Genomic DNA, 16,590 nt, shown 5'->3' with positions numbered 1-16,590 from the left:
GTCTTTGTAGACAGGTTCCTTTAGTACATGTTTCAATGAGAAACCATTTTCAAGAGAAACAAAAAATGTGGTCTTTTTAGACAGGTGGTCACTAAAGCAGGTTTGACTGTTTTGAAAGAATGGTGATTGAATCTTTTGTTTCACCTTGTCCGTTCTCTATAGATGGAGAAGGCCAAGGAAGATGCCTTGAAATCAGAGGAGGAAGCCTCAAAGACAGCCGAAGAAGCTCCTCCAACCACAGCTGATACCAGCTCAGCTGTACCCTCTGAGGGGATGGAGTCCACCGCTCCCCAGCAGCCTGATTCACAGGTAAGGAGGACTAAAGGATAGTGGAAAAAGTATGATGGTGGCGGTGGTGGTGGTGGTGGTGGTTGTGGTGATGATGATGGTGGCAGTGGTGGTGGTGGTGATGGTGGTGGTGGCAGTGATGGAGGTGGTGGTGGTGGTGGTGGCAGTGATGGTGGTGGCGGTGGTGGTGGTGGTTGTGGTGATGATGATGGTGGCAGTGGTGGTGGTGGTGATGGTGGTGGTGGCAGTGATGGTGGTGGTGATGATGATGGTGGTGGTGGCAGTGATGGTGGTGGTGGTGGTGGTGATGATGATGATGATGATGATGTGCATGATGATGTGCATGATGAGGTTGGTGATGATGATGAAGAAAAAGATGATGATAAGGTTGATGATATGGTAAAATTGATGATGTAGTAATGTGATGGTATTGGTGATAATGATGGAGGTGGTCCTAATGTTTGGTTTTGTTACAGTCATGGTTGTCAAAATGAGATGTCCATTAGTTATATTAGGGTCAATATGTATTCAAATTTCTTGATTCGTTTCATTCCAGACCGCTGTATCAGAAGCTGACAAAGCAGCAGCCTCGCCAGGAGGATCTAGAACTGGTATGATATGAGCTGGCTTCAGTAAAGGCTGATGGTTATTGGCCTGTATTATTAATTTTCTTTTGTGCAGAGGATTGGAGGGATGAGAGAGAGAGAGAGACAGAGAGAGACAGAGTGAGGAGAGATAGGGTGTTAAGCATAGAAATGGATGCCGTATTAACAATAAATCAAAAAATTAAAACACATCTTGAAAGAATTGATTTGAAGTATAGAAATGCATTCATTGTTGATTATGTATTTCATGATAATAATAATAATAATATGCCATGTTTACCCAGGATAGCCTCATTACACTGTTCACCCTTAGGGCATGGCAATCATATTATTACCCTGGCTTTAGCCCAGCCACTATGACAAGGCACCCACATTTTTCACATCTTTCTGATAGTAAATTTTCATACTACTGTGTCATTGAGCAGACCAGTGAACATTTCTTCATTTCTCATCATTTCTGTAGGGTCAGCTAAAGGCAAGGGGTCAGCTCGGGGCAGGTCACCCAAGGGTGAGAAAGGTAAAAGGTCAAGGAGCGGGAGTGCCAAGAAGTCGCCTTCCAAAGAGGGTAAGTGTACAATCCATGAATGTTCGATTCTCGGACGTAACCAAGTGTATTTGATACGTATCTTAGCATGACAAATGACAGTTCAAATTGTTACCTATAAGTAATATTGTGCCATTTATTACAAGTTGGGCATCCTCAGTGGTGACCTCCACTGGATTTCAACCAGTGGAAAATGAATTTCCAAAAATGGACAATAAACTAAATATACCTATACTAGCAAGTGCATTATTATATTGGTTATTGATGAATGTATGGTATAAGTAATGAATATTTATGAGTATATGGAAGGGAGATGAACAATAATTCAAAACTTACGTGGATGAAATCAATAGTGTATGGCAAAAAGTGTATGATATTTCTGCTTATATTTACATGAGTTTGATGGAAAGCGAATTTAATACAATACATTGAAATTGATGAAAATAGTGATGAATATTCATGAGCATGAATAATTGATGAGTGTATGATGTAGGTAATGAATATTCATGAGCATTTCCTTCATCCATCGATGCGACTCAAAGGAAGGAAGAGTGCCAAAGAAGACAAGAAGGCCAAAGGTATCCTAGAATCTAACATTCAAAACCCTGTAAAATAACACAGGTCTCACAAGAGTGTGTACTAACAATACACTTGCAATCCCTCTTTATCTAATAAAGAGAAATAATTTCACTCCATGGCACAAGGTTTTTTAGCAAACATCAAAAATTGTCTCACTCTGATATGAGTGGGGGTAGGCGTCTGGCAAAATGGATAGTATAACATTTTAACTTGTGCACCCATGCTTGTGTTGATATGCTATCTGGCTGTGCTGTACATGTAGCTGTGTCAAACTGTATAAAACATACTACAAGTTACCTTGAGATATGTTATTAGTATTGTAGAAATAAATGTAATTGGAAAGAATCCATTCTTTCTTTCTTTTTTCGTTGACTAATATGCTACAAGTTTGACAAACACGAAAGACATGCAGGGAATTTATTGTTCTTTTTCATTTTCCTCTCTTGACTTTGTTTCTTTCAGAGCTGTAACTATCTAATGTTTAATTTATTCAGATTATATTTTTGTTGAAAGGGTTAGAAAGGTGCAATTTGAATGTTAATATGCATACAACGAAAGCGTAATTTTGTACCTTTTTTAAAATTCCTCAATTTCACTTTTGTTAATGAATTTGCAAAGAGTTCATAAAATTCTGATCTAAACCTATCCTGCAAATGGATAACAGTAAAACCACATTCTGAAAATTCCCTCACCACTTTTTTTGCACAAAGCATCCATAAACCAATTAATACACCTCCTAATACAGCACTTGGTTTACTCCAGTAATTCAGACTAACGTTGTGCTTGCCCACTTGACACAGAAATGACAGTTTAAAAACTTCCTGTACATTCAGACTCTAGGGGTCAAGATAAACAAATATCTTAGGGGAAAATATGACAGGAATGGTATTGTAATGAATTAGGAGTATTCTTTATGATTTTCATGTAGCCTAATGTAAGTCTTTAAAGTTTCATTAAAATGTGAGAACAATTTTTAACATCATGAATCTTAGTACCATGGTTTTATTAATCACTGCACTAAATGACAATTAATGATTTAACAAGAGGAATCCTTTCTTTTGCTTCAGTTGTCTTTTCTTTACCTTGTATTGTTGTTTAGTATCTTCTACATGCAAAAACAAAAAATATAAAAAGGAAAAATGGAAAGAAAAATGACTTAATGTTCTCTATTTAACAATCTCTTGATAACATAATCTGTGAAAACTACAGGTATTTCAAGGATGCAACCTGATGGTCGTAGATGTTAGGTGATGATGTTAAATGGTTTTCATCTGTAGATATTCAACACTTACAACAGCACCCAACATTAGATATGCTATCTGTTTCCTAGGTGCCTCGCCCAAGAGGAAGGGTTCACGCAGTAAGTCACCCAAGAAGCGCCGCACCCCTACCCCTGAACCAGAGCCTGAACCCGAACCCCCTGCTGAGCCCACCGGTCCACCCCCTCCTCAGCCTGGCTCAGAGGACTGGGTCTATGTGGATGAACCTATAGATGAGGTAGGGGTTCAAGACTCCTATGGTTTAATACTTCCTAAGGCCCGTATTCTCAGAGCCACCTAATTTAGGGCCACCTAATTTAGGGCCAAGTTTAAAACCTCTTATGTGCTTTGGTTTAGTCCATCGATTTATGGACTATCAAATATCAACATCTTCATTTTGTTTAAATCACCTAATACCGGTAATTCTCTTAGTAAATGAAAAGATGAAGGCATGTCACTATGAAATTACTTGATTTTTGGTTTATGAATATAATGGGTACTTTAGATCTAGGACAAGATTGTTATATATGCTTGTAATTTTTCCTTGCCACGTTGAGATTCCCATATATTTAGAGATATCAATTTTCTTACTGTGTCTAAATTATATCAAACTTTGTTAAAAACTGCTCTGATTTTTTCGTCTTTCTTAAAATACTCTGAAATAGATGACCATAGCAGACCTGCCAACCAATACGATTTAGTCATATTTAGTACGATTTTTAGAAGCAAATACGACAGTACGATTTTCCTTACTAAAATACGATTTTCAAAACAAAAAAAAACGATTTTTTTTTTTTTTTTTTTTTTTTTTTAATTAATATTTTGTGTGTGCGTCCGCCATTTTCAATGGCAAAATGTCCATTCTGTCCTGTAAAGTATCCTACAAGTATCTCACATCAGAAATTTGGGGATGTTCATTGGTTCATCGAACACACCAGTCATGACAAAATCATGCATATTCAACCAATGATCAATAAAAAAAATTCTTTCTGTAGGTAGAAACCGTAAGAGGCATTGATCTGCGTAACAATCCGTGTTTATTTTCAAGAATACAACTTTTGTCAGTAAAATACAACTTTTGGGACTAAAGAATACAGTTGTTGAATTCCAGAGGTTGTCTGCCATAGAGCCCAGGTCGAAAATCCCATAGAGACCAATAGAGACCATTAGAAAAATTCTATTGGTCTCTAATGGTTTCTGTTGGAGTCTATTGGTTTCTGTTGGACCCATAGAATTGAATCCAATAGAGACCATTCAAACCATCAGAAACCAATAGAAACCAATAGAAATAGAAACCAATAGGACCAATAGAAACCAACAGGACCAATATATAGGACCAATAGAAACCAATAGGACCAATAGAAACCAATATAGACCAATAAGACCAATAGGACCAATAGGACCAATAGAAAACCAATGAGACCAATAGAACCCAATGGGACCAATAGAAACCAATAGATCTAGGTCCAATAGAAACCAATAGAAACCAACAGCTAAATCTATCTCATGCATATTCATGATTACTTTATACGTGTTACAGAAAATTACATTTATCATAATTTGTTAAGCAACTTATGACAATGTACATCAATTCTGTGATTTTTATTTTCTTTCGGCAACTAATGACCAATAGATTATTTGTTTAATCATGTTACAATTTCATTCACGTTTTAGCAATAGATATATTGATTATAAGCCCTGTTATAATGATTACTAACCAAGAAACAATTCATGTATGTTTATTATATAGAATAGTACAAGCCTTCAGTTAAAATAAAGGATCTTCTCAAACTCACTTTAAGTGATCTATGTGATGAAGTTAATGCAATTGAGATTAGAATATACTTTTTTGGTGGACAGTTGCTAAAATCGATTTTGATTTATCATTATTGATTTACCAATAGAAGCCATTGGACTATTGGTTTCAATAGGGAATTCAGGATATGGGACCATTAGAAACCCATAGAAAGATCTCTAATGGACCAACAGGAACCCATAGACAATATCTAATGGACCAACAGAAACCCATCATAGAAGAAAATATCTAATGGACCAACAGAAACCCATAGAAGACATGGGTGGATGCTGGTCCAATAGAAGCTTTCTGTTGGTCCATCAGATTTCTTTCTGTGGGTTTGTGTTGGTCCAATAGATATTTTCTAATGGTTTCTGTTTCTCCATCATTTCACTTTCCCTATTGAAACCATTAGACACCAATAGCTCTAATGGTTTTTGATGGTCCACTAGGATCGGATCCTAATGGAATTTCGACCTGGGAGCACTTTAAACCAATTAAAAAGCATTTTATTTGTTACATAATGCAATTATTATTATTATCATAACCTATTTTACATTCAGAATCTTGCTAATGCACTGGCCCCGCACTGGGAAAACACTGAGTCCACCTACCTGGGCGCCAGCAAGCACGTCTTCCGCAACGTGCGCAACGAGAGGGAGGACATCTACCACTACTACTACCGCATCCGACGCAACTTTGAGGCTTACCTGCGCCGGCCGGACAGCAAGCAGGAGTTCATGAACATGTGGCAGCAGGAGTATAACCTGATCGCAGAGGACATGAGGGATGACGACGAGACCAAAGCTGAACTGCATCAGAGGGTCCAGGTAGGGTGATCTTGTATATTTGCATCTTGTTACCTGGGACCCGTTTCACAAAGCCTTCTTTCAATGACAAATTACAAAAATCTGTGACAAATCTGCTGATAACCAATCAGAAGCAAGGATTTCAGTAGCTAATAACAAAAACTGTCAATTTTGTCACTGAGAACAAGTTTTGTGAAACGTGGCCTTGTTGTTTTACTTTCTTTGCTTAAAAAGGGGGGATCCCTGCCTACAAGCTAATAATGCTTCTTTGGTGGTAGGGGTATTCCGCCCACTTTTATTTTTTTATTTTTTATTAAAACGTTACCGTAAATTCATGTTTTTTTCATGCAAAATATATAATTGGAATGTTACTCGTTTGTAATAAAAGGTTGACCAATTTAATGCAATGTAATGAAATTAAAATGAAATACTTTGTGTTCATCACACACTTCAAGAAATAGTAATAAGATTTCAAAGATTTCTTTCAAGGACTGTTCATGATCAGTCAGAGATCAGGCAAAGTAAACATTAGTTTATCATCATCATATCTATGTCGTTATATATTTGATTTGATGAATGGAAAACAGCATTTTTATGTCCAGTCAGGCTGTTTTTAGTATATGCAATAATAAGTGAGCTAGAGAGAACATAACAAGAATACTTTGCTGGAACTGAAGCAGCTAGCTATTTGGAAAATATTGTATTATCAGTAGAGTTTGAAAGACTTTTCTTGACCGAGAATTAACACTAATGAAAAGGAAATATCAGTCCCATATCTTGATATTTGTGTAATGTTCTTCGAACAGGACCTTAAGGAGCAGCTGTGGGAGATGTCCGATGAGAGGAAGCTGGAGGCAGAGGCTGAACGTCAGTCCGTCATCAACGAGGGTTGGTTAGAAGACCGACTGGGTCTCCTCACCAATCACTATCTTACTCTTCTGCAGGTCAGTAGTAGAAAAGGGTTGAACATGTGTGCTTAACCTGTTGGCTGCTGAATTCTCTCATTCCCATTGACTTAACACAAGAGCCAACCAGTTACAGGAGGCAATGGGTTTACTTTAAAAGGACTAGCTGAGGGCCATAATGGGCCATATATAATGCCACCTTTGGTAATTTATGATTACTTGGGGCGATGGGGTTAAAGTGTACTGTGCATTTTTGTGACCTTTTTCTTTCCAGGTCACAAAAATTGTATGTATAGCCCCAAAACAGAGAAATCAGTAAACTTGTTTTGAAAATGGATAGAAATAGTTATCATACACTGTATCTCAATTTATTTATTTCTTTAATTTTAGAAGTGCATGTAAGGTTGTACTCCTCTTGAACATCAATTTATTATGACCGCAACCATTCTGTAGTACTGGTCAAGAAGGACTTTTTTATCTCCTGTTTTGATACAATGTCAATTTTAAATGGACTGATTCCAAATATGCTTATTAAATATGCTTATTTCACCCCTCACTACTTGATCATTTTACCCCCCCCCCTCTCTTTGATCACAGTGTGAGGTTGATCGCTACCAAGACACCCTGCGTCTCCTCAAGGACTACTACCAGGGCATGGAGGGCAAGATACCGGAAGAGCTGGACCCCAACTACGCCCGTATCCCTCTCATCGACCTCCCTCCCATGGAGCGACCCGATTCGGGCATCCCTCCCGCCGAGAGCGCTGTACCCAGTGAGAGCCACACCCAAGTGGTCACGCCCACCCCGACCACCCCATCGGCCAAGGGCAAGAAGGGCAAGGGGGAGGTGGTGGAGGAGATTAAGGATGTGGATGATGAGCTCAAACCAAAGTAAGTCCATCACAGATTTTATTTAGTCTACCACTAAGAATAGCACATGTTGGTTAATGTAAAGATGCTTTTACAGTTAGCCGTATTTGCTTTTGTTGAGCTACATGTAACAACAAGTTATGAATTAATGTGGATTTTTGGAAGGTTTGTGATATTGAGGAAACCCTTATTATGAAATGTATCTTTATAATCTATATTACTTTCAAGTTACATGGCTTATCCATAAATCTAAAGTATGCCATACTTACTTTATGAAATAAATGTTATCATCGCTATATCTTTAAATTCTAATTTGAGACAAGTGTATCATTTGATTCATTCAACCTCTCGTCAACTTTTACATGAATATTTTTCAGATTCAAGATTCGCAAATGTACCTTGGAACACTGCAATATAATGTGGAGAAATAATCTATTATATTTATTCAGTACACTACAGTATATTTTAATGTACACACAATGAAAAGTTTCAGTTGCAAACATTAAAATGGTCTGCAGGTTTGAAATGAATAGGTCTTCCTTTGGGTAAAATTGCAAAAAAATGACAGATCGATACTTATCTGTCCTGAACCTCATATGAGGTTTTGACTATTAACTGAAATGCTAATATAGGCGGTGTCAGAAGTGGTAGATAAGCATTATGACATCACACAGTCAATCAAAAGTAATGTGCAATTAACACTTCTCATTAAAAGCACGCTAATATAACTGTGCGAAGGTTATAATAGCATGTTAGAAACCATATGCCTGCCAATCATTAAGTTAAAAATTGACCTTACACTGACCTTTAACAGGATTCAACATTGGTGACAGACAGAAAATCCCGCCAAAAATCTTGTGAAAAATCCTATCAAGGGAGAATTTTTCACAGGATTATCGATAACAGACAGCCAGCCAATTATCTAGATAGCTACTTTCTAGATAATTGGCCTCTTGTTTGACACCGCCTAATATCTGTTTCTCTTCCTCTTGTAAAGGATCCCGTTGGTCCCCCGACGCCCCGGCTCATCGGAAGGCTTCTTCCCCATCCCCACTCCAGGGGCTGATAAGAGGGAAGCCAAGGGAACCAAGAGCAGGGCGGGTAAGGGCAAGGAGAAGGAGAAAGCTGCAGCGCCCTCTACCAGTGCCGATGAGGAGAAGGATACTCCTCAGCCACCGGCAGATCCAGATGAAAGAGTGAGTCATACATTGATTAAGCAAAATGTATTTTTGAGGGCAAAAACTTCAACATTTTTAAAATTGTTGATCTCAAATCACATTGGCTGTCATGTGAGTATTTTTTTACGGCATAGGTATATTTAGATATTCTCCTAAGAGAAAACAGAAATTTATTATTATTTTTAGTACACATCAAGTTGGAGAGGAGGTTACATTCTAATTCACAAAGTCGCCAATTTGCATTCGATCAACTGCAAATTTCAAACAGATTTCATAGTTTTTGTATCCTTTATCAGATTTTCCCTTGAAGTTCTGTTTGTCTCATTTTCATAGTTTTATTAAAGCAAGCTTTGTCTTGATGCCTCATTTCTCGGCAGAACTTGAAAAATTCACATATTCCTAATGTAGTCAAGTCAATTTGTAAATGACATGATAAGTATGAAAGAAATGCAATCAGCTGGTTTCCAGCATTTCTGCATTTCAATTTTGGAAGCAAAGTCTGAATGTTAATTGCCCTTTAAATAAATGTATATTTTGTATTTTTTTAATCATTTCCACAGCTCATCTTTGAAGCATACCAGTTTGGACTGCACAAGATATCAGAGATCGTAAGAAAAATGTTTGATTTGGCTTTAAATTATTAATCACCAAGCCCAAGAATGATTGGTTTCAAGCCCGTAAGAAATGCATGTGAAATGAAAATGAACCTTTCATGAAATAGCTTGGACTGCTATTCTACCAAGATATATGCATGAACCAACTTACAACAGGCTTGTTTTGAGCATGAACAGGCTTGAAATAAACAATTTTTTGTATTAATAACAAGATGCAGTATCTAGGAATATAATTAAACAAGCGCATAGCTGCCAACCATTCCTATTTTGGATGAATAGTTCCTATTTTTTTTGGGGGGGGGGGGAGGGGCTTCAGAACACTAGATTCCTCTATTTTTCGAAAATATATTTTTGTCAAAAGTATACAAAATAGATGTATTCCTAATTTTGCCTTGAGAGATTCCTAATTCTTGCTGTGAAAGGTTGGCAGGTATGAAGCTTGCGTTTGGCTTGAAAAATATTTGTTCTCTATGATATAATATAAATTCTTGGCCATTAGAAGACTGGCTTTTTCAAGTAGGGGCGGGGGGTGCAAGACTTGAAATAGCCTCGCCTTCATCGAGGCATGCTCAACTTAGTTTTTTTTTAAAGGCTAGAAATACTTTTCAGTAGCAGTTAAGCTCAAGAGTCCTTGCACATTTAGTAAATAGACAAAATTACTTTGATAAGGAAGCTCTAGTTGTTCAATTTGTTTTCATTATCATATGTGATTTTCACTTCACATTAATAGATAGATAAAAAAATGAGGGATGAAAGTAAGAAAACTACATGTTTAAAACTGAATAGGATAGTAGTAACTTATGCATATTATATATAATACATAGATGAATAATGTACAATTATGCACTATGAGGCTTTTATGTTAATATGTACTGAAGTAGTAATATGATATGATGGGAAGAAGAAGAAGATGAAAATCATCAGTTTGCATTTCATAGCAAGAACATGTATTTCAATCTAGTTGTTTCTTTATCTGTGAACATTTAAAGGATTATCATATAGAGTTTGAAATCCCCCCAAAGGGCATGGTGAGTAGATTTTATTGTACCAAATCCCGAGTATTATGTTCACAATTTGGAATTTATAGCCCGTTTCTTTTTGGTTCCTTTATTATTTGCATACACTTTGATGTGTTTTTATACACATGTGTACTTTATGCAATTGTTATGTTTCATTAGACTTTGTTACTCGACGTACAAATTATTTTTGTACTTCTTTCAAACTCTGTATTAATGTTGCATCCAATTTTGACCTGTTTGCATTGGTTCATATTCTTTGGTTGTTTTTCAAGCAAGATTTGTTCACATATGGAGTGATATATGGTACTCAAATTGGCAATGATATTGATTTTAAAAACCCAAAGAGACCATGCAAAATAATTTGGTATCCGTGCCTCAATCTGCAATATTCTGCTTTATATACAAGCATGATCCCAGATTTACTCAACTTTATCAAATTATCCAAAGATATTCTCTAAATGTATATGCACAGCAGATTTTAACTGACGTTGATTAAGTCAATAAATCCATCTGCTATTGTCCAAACAAGAGTGATACAATTATTGGAATTAAATGCCTGCAAATATGTTGGGTCCAATTCAATTGTTTTTAAACAATGAGGTGACTGTCATGATATCTGCCTAAATTATGAGTACCATATTATCTGAATCACAAGACACATGAAAGAAATGAAAGAAATGTTTTCAAATTCCCTAGTTTAAAGCCATACTGTACTCGGAGCACTCCTGCAAAATCCCCTCTAGCGCCATCTCAGGTCAGCTTGTAGCAGTATGGTCCCGTAACTCGCTGCTTACTAAGCTGCGCTGTTGCGGGTTTATGCATCAAGTCCTCTGTCTGCAAAGTGGAGGTTAATAGGCATTGGGTTTAATACGCACCGTTGGCAAGTTGACCATGAGATGGCGCTGTGCACTGGGCAGAAAGTTCAGTATCACTTTAAACGTGCATTGCCTGGTATTGATGATTTGATTGTATTTTGAATGCATGCATTCCATACTTTACAGTGGGATAACTATAAGGTTGGAATCCTGGTAAGTCAAATTGACGTCATTGAGTGAGCCCCTGACGTTGTCTAGTTTGAGTCAGCGCAGGCAGGCACCATAGTTTGCAATTTAACAATAGAGTGTTGATTTTTCACTAACACGCTTTTTATTCAAATGCACATGCACAGTAAAAGCAATAGTAAATGTTAATTTGATTTGATTTGATTTTTATTTTTACAGTAGATTTCATTAATGCAACACAAGGAAAATTTGATTTTCTATGAAATCTTAATACAAAACTTCAGGGTTTTGACAAAATTTGTTCATATCTTGGGAAAAATTTGTATTCAGTGACATGTAGTTTTATTTAAATCATGTTTTTGAATGCCAGATTGTTATCGATTAACTTTTTAAAATTTGTTTTGATTTTGGTTTAATTTAACTCATTTACTTATTTTATTGTTGATTGCAAGTGCTTATATTTGTGTATGAATTCCATGGAGTAGAGTTTCTTTTCACCAAGTTTAATAGGTTAAAATCTCTTGGGGCATCAAAACATGACTTATGTTCACAATTTTACAAGTACTAATGCTCATTTAGAAAATGCTGCTGCTAAATTTATCTAATTCTTTATTGCAAAGCACATTACCTCACACAACACAATCACATATAAACATAAAAGAGAAGAAAGGAAATTTACAGAGAAAAAGAGAAAAAAAGAAGGGGGCACTCATAAGCTGGCAAAAATGCAGTTGGGTAAGAAAGGAAATGCAAAGTGCATATCGTAAATAGTAAAAACAAATCATCTTCAATCTCAGCTTAAGCAACTAGATGAAATGCACATTTGGGTTATATTATTTTGGCTTTCATTAATTGTTTGACTATATACCTGGGAAATATGGGTGCATTCCATTGTGTGTGATAACCCATTTTATTGCTATTAAAAATTCATTTTATAGGGTTGTCTTGGTTTTTGTTTTCAAATAAGCCTTTGTTTCAGCTAGAATCAAAACATTTCACCAAAAAGATGAAGAAAAAAATCAAATGTTTGTTGTGATTTTTGAACGTAGCTTTTGATATTACCATTTTTTTATTTTTGCATTTATTTTATGTCTTGAGTTATTGAGTTTTATTTATTTGTAAAACATGCACAAGAACACTCCCCATGAATCCTTTTTGTGTTTAGAAATATCCTGTATTTGCCATTGGAGTTGATGTACTAGCAGCAAATTAACAATCGTATGAAAGCATTACAATACATGTACATACTGTAGCACTCTATATCTTTCCATTGGAGTATAATAAACAGAGAAACCAAATAGAATCGGCACAGAGACTAATGTTAAAATAAGCACATACCATGTACAAATTTCAATTTTTATTTACATATTTATCAATACACCAATTAATTAATGTTAGTTTGTCTTATTTACAGAAACTATACATTGTGTTTTAATTCTCACACTTTGTTTACTTCAATATACACATAACTGTACCATATACACCATGGCTCATACTTGGTTGTTAGAAGGTTATACAAACTGTTAATACCGGGAAAGTTTGTTATTAATACTGCATTATTTGCGTCCCCTTATTTGTTGCAGATACGTGTAGACCAATTTATTTTTAAAAGATATAATTTCAGTCTCAAGATATAATTCATAGTAAGGCCTTGGTAAAATGCATAGTCATCAAATAAGTTGATCAAGGGAAAAATCCTAAGATTTTATACAGAAAATTGGCGTATTAAGAAATATAATGATTGTCCTATCCTATATGTGACTGTATACACTATTTATTGTCATAATTTTTGTTTTATTACCCCCCTCTCTCTCTCTTTCTCTCATTTTGTCCACCTTCTTTCTCTCTCTCTCTTGTCTGTCTTGTTTCTCTCTTTCTCTTTTGGTTTCTATCTCACCCATTTCATTGCTCTCACTCTCTCTCTCTCTCTTTTGTACTCTGTATTTTTCTGTATTATCTTCCTCTCCCCTCTCCTTTTTTTCTTCTTCTTTTTTTACCAATTTCTACTTCTTTAATCTTTTTCCACCTCTTTTACTCTTCTCTTTTTTGCCCCTTTTACTCTTGACACATATATATAATTTCCTACTATTCATTCCTCAATCCTTTACCCTTCTCATCTCCGCTTATTGTCTTTCTCTTCCATCCTTGCCAACCCCTCCTTTCATCCTTCCTTCTATCCATCTATCTATCCTTCCTTCCTTCCTTCAGACGGTTGCTGAGATGGCAGCCAAGGATGCGGAGGAGGAGGCTGACAAGGCCCGAGACGCGGAGAAGGCGGAGAAGGGCGATAAGAAGGGCAAGGGCAAGGATAAAGACAAGGGAGCCAAGAGGGCCAAGAGCAAATCACCCACTGGTGAGTGTCGCGTTCATTAATCGGACAAACAAGTATAGCATTCATTGATTCATTCGTTTTGTTCAGTTTATTGAAAGAAAATTCATTGTAAAAACAGTCCAAAGATTGATACGTAGATTACATACCGGTAGTTGCATTACCGGTATTCAAAATGATATACTGTTAACAACTAAATTATTCATACCCTTACCAAGTTTCGTAACCGTAAAGTTAAGTATGTTGTCAACAATTTATTTGTGCCGATTTATGTTTCTTAAAAATGTGAAATATTAAAGATTTTATCTAACAATATTCAACAAATGCCCTAATTCAACCAATCCACCTTTCATTTTTGAGTTACGAAAAACAACAAAAAACATCAAATTTAGAAGGGGTATGAATAGTTCAGCTGTTAACTGTATATATATATATATATATATATAATTTATATTATTCAGGTTATATTCCTTGGTTTGAACAAACAGTACTAATATACCAATAGTTTGATCTTCTTTACCCAGGGTAGCCTCATCACTATCGATACTGTCCTTCCCATTGGCCATGCTATCCTTTTTTTTATAAACCTGACTTTTGTTTTAAATATCTCTACTTTAGAGTTTAGATTATCTCTGTATTTCTAATAAAGCTATAAAATTCTGGACTTTAAATGCTCTCTACTTCTTGTATGTAGTAATAAAAGCAAACAAAATTATCCAGAGCAGATCAATGCATACATGTATTCTGTGACTTCCTGCAATCAATAAATGACATTTAATATTACTTTATTTACTAGCAAATATATATATATATCCACATTAAATTGTCCATTTCATTTGAAGTATTTGGAAACTTATGTTTCCATTTTGTTTTTGTTGTGCATGTACAGGCAAGAAAACTCCAGGGGGTAAGAAGTCGCCCAAGAAGGGTAAGAAGACCGCCACGCCCACTCCCCCTCCCACCCCTCCACCGGTGGAAGACACCCCTGAGGAGAAGGTCAAGAGAGAGCTCAAGGAACGGATGAAGGCAGAGTACCTGGGAGCCATTGCGCTTGAAGGTCAGTACAAGGACAGAGAATGTTGAAGGTCACGCACAAAGTCAAAGCGTCTTCATTTATCAAATCCTCATCTTAAAAAAATGTGATGTTTTGCGCTCCCATTTACACTTGTGCTGAAACATCACCGACTGAAAAGCTCAGTGATGTTTTGACGTGTTTTGGTTGGTAATGCGCATGTGCGGTATTCCCGATGCATAATGCCCTTTCGATCAGCTGTTTTTCCGCTGTGGCTGCAGCAGTATAGTGAACTCGATAAGGCTTCAAGGACGAAAGCTAGCCCCACTCCTAGAGTCACGTGACAAACATCGCGATGTTTCAGCTGTGAGCGTTTATACTTGCAAAACTCGCCAAAACAATCACACTTCAGTTTGGAATGTTTCGGCCATGGCATTTTTGCTGGTAAAGCGTAGTTGCCTTGGAAACATCGCGGTTAGGCTCCGGGCGTGTTTCTATGCAAGTGTGGATGGCCCTAGTGTAGGAGTTGACCCCCTCCTATGCTATGGTTGTTAATGTCTGCTCAAGAGTTTGGGTAGTGAACAACACGTTTATATCTAAGGTAGATATCCTATACCATATTAATCATAGTCAAAACTTCACTCTTGAAAGATAATTGAAAATTGTCTAAAAACATGGTGGTCCTAAAGAGATTAAAAGTCATACATGTAAGTCCAGTAGAGTGAGCCTGCTTTCATTTTTTGTCATAATACTACCAGTACTCTGCCAGGAGTGTAAAATGAAAAGCTGAACTGAACTCAATTTGAGAAAATGACCGGTGTAAGATATCTGCATAAATCCACTAAATCCAATTATTATGATCATTATTATTATTATTATTGGTATTACTGTTGTTATTATGTTGCTTTGTTATCATTATTATGATTTATTTTACTGTAATTATTATTATTGTTGTTTTGGGGTCTTTTTTTTTTGTTATTACTCGTATTGCTCGTTTTACCAGTATTATCATTATTATTATTACTGGGACCTGTTTCACAAAGCCACTTTTCATTGACAAATGACAAAAGTCAGTGATAAATCTGCTGATAACCAATCAGAAGCAAGGATTTCAGTAGCTTATAACAAAACTGTCATTTGTCACTGATGACAATTTTTTTTAAACAGACCCCTGGTGAGCTTAAACATTTGTTTCTGGAGATGCCTATTATAGAGCTTTGTCACTTATTGCGGAATTGTCCTTCATTGCCACGATGGATGCATAGGATTATTACTTTCCCTGATTTTTTTTATTCTTTCAGAATCGAGCTTGAAGACGAGGATGGAGTTGATTAAGATACATGCCATCGAGGTTCTACAGGAGCTGAAGGCCAGGGCCGAGGAGGCATACAAGGACATGGATAATTGGCTGGGATTGAGGTTTATCCAGGAGATGGACAGGTACTGACCAATCATAATCGAGCTTGCATAGCAAGAAAATGAAATTACTCCATAAATTGAATTTTAATTGCTTCACCAGCAAAAAGGTTGTTTTACCTGTGAGACTTTCGCCTACTCGTTGCTGCAGGCATCATCAGACTGACGTTTTATCGCCGCTAGATGGTCGTACCACCCCATCTAGCGACAATGGAAAAATAAAAATTCAATCGATGGAATTACTACCAATCAGATGAACCTCTTAAGGAATGAAATTACTATTGTGTCACTAATTGAACTGGTGAAGGTAGTATCTTTGATTTGAAACTATGACATCAAATCATTGACAACTATTAAAGTGGAGACAG

At 36.4% G+C, this 16,590-nt stretch overlaps 1 protein-coding gene across 4 annotated transcripts in view; it reads left to right on the top strand.

The window, feature by feature from the left end:
• LOC576444 (sperm flagellar protein 2) overlaps positions 1–16,590 on the top strand; it is a 62,364-nt gene that overhangs the window by 32,752 nt on the left and 13,022 nt on the right. For 2 of the 4 annotated variants that reach the window (XM_030996861.1, XM_030996859.1), the window contains exons 22-35: positions 163–309; positions 845–899; positions 1,357–1,458; positions 1,980–2,015; positions 3,347–3,513; positions 5,634–5,900; positions 6,686–6,823; positions 7,382–7,674; positions 8,651–8,849; positions 9,392–9,439; positions 11,466–11,492; positions 13,674–13,818; positions 14,684–14,851; positions 16,108–16,246. In XM_030996861.1, coding sequence (XP_030852721.1) covers positions 163–309; positions 845–899; positions 1,357–1,458; positions 1,980–2,015; positions 3,347–3,513; positions 5,634–5,900; positions 6,686–6,823; positions 7,382–7,674; positions 8,651–8,849; positions 9,392–9,439; positions 11,466–11,492; positions 13,674–13,818; positions 14,684–14,851; positions 16,108–16,246 — 1,931 coding nt within the window. The remainder of the gene's footprint in view (positions 1–162; positions 310–844; positions 900–1,356; positions 1,459–1,979; positions 2,016–3,346; positions 3,514–5,633; positions 5,901–6,685; positions 6,824–7,381; positions 7,675–8,650; positions 8,850–9,391; positions 9,440–11,465; positions 11,493–13,673; positions 13,819–14,683; positions 14,852–16,107; positions 16,247–16,590) is intronic. The other 2 variants (XM_030996862.1, XM_030996860.1) reach the window with 2 other exon arrangements.

Source organism: Strongylocentrotus purpuratus, unplaced genomic scaffold (assembly GCF_000002235.5).
Source record: "Strongylocentrotus purpuratus isolate Spur 01 unplaced genomic scaffold, Spur_5.0 spur5_scaffold_3, whole genome shotgun sequence".
NCBI classification, from domain to species: Eukaryota; Metazoa; Echinodermata; class Echinoidea; order Camarodonta; family Strongylocentrotidae; genus Strongylocentrotus; species Strongylocentrotus purpuratus.
Note: the sequence above shows the minus strand (reverse complement) of the source record. Positions and strands in the feature narration are given on the sequence as shown.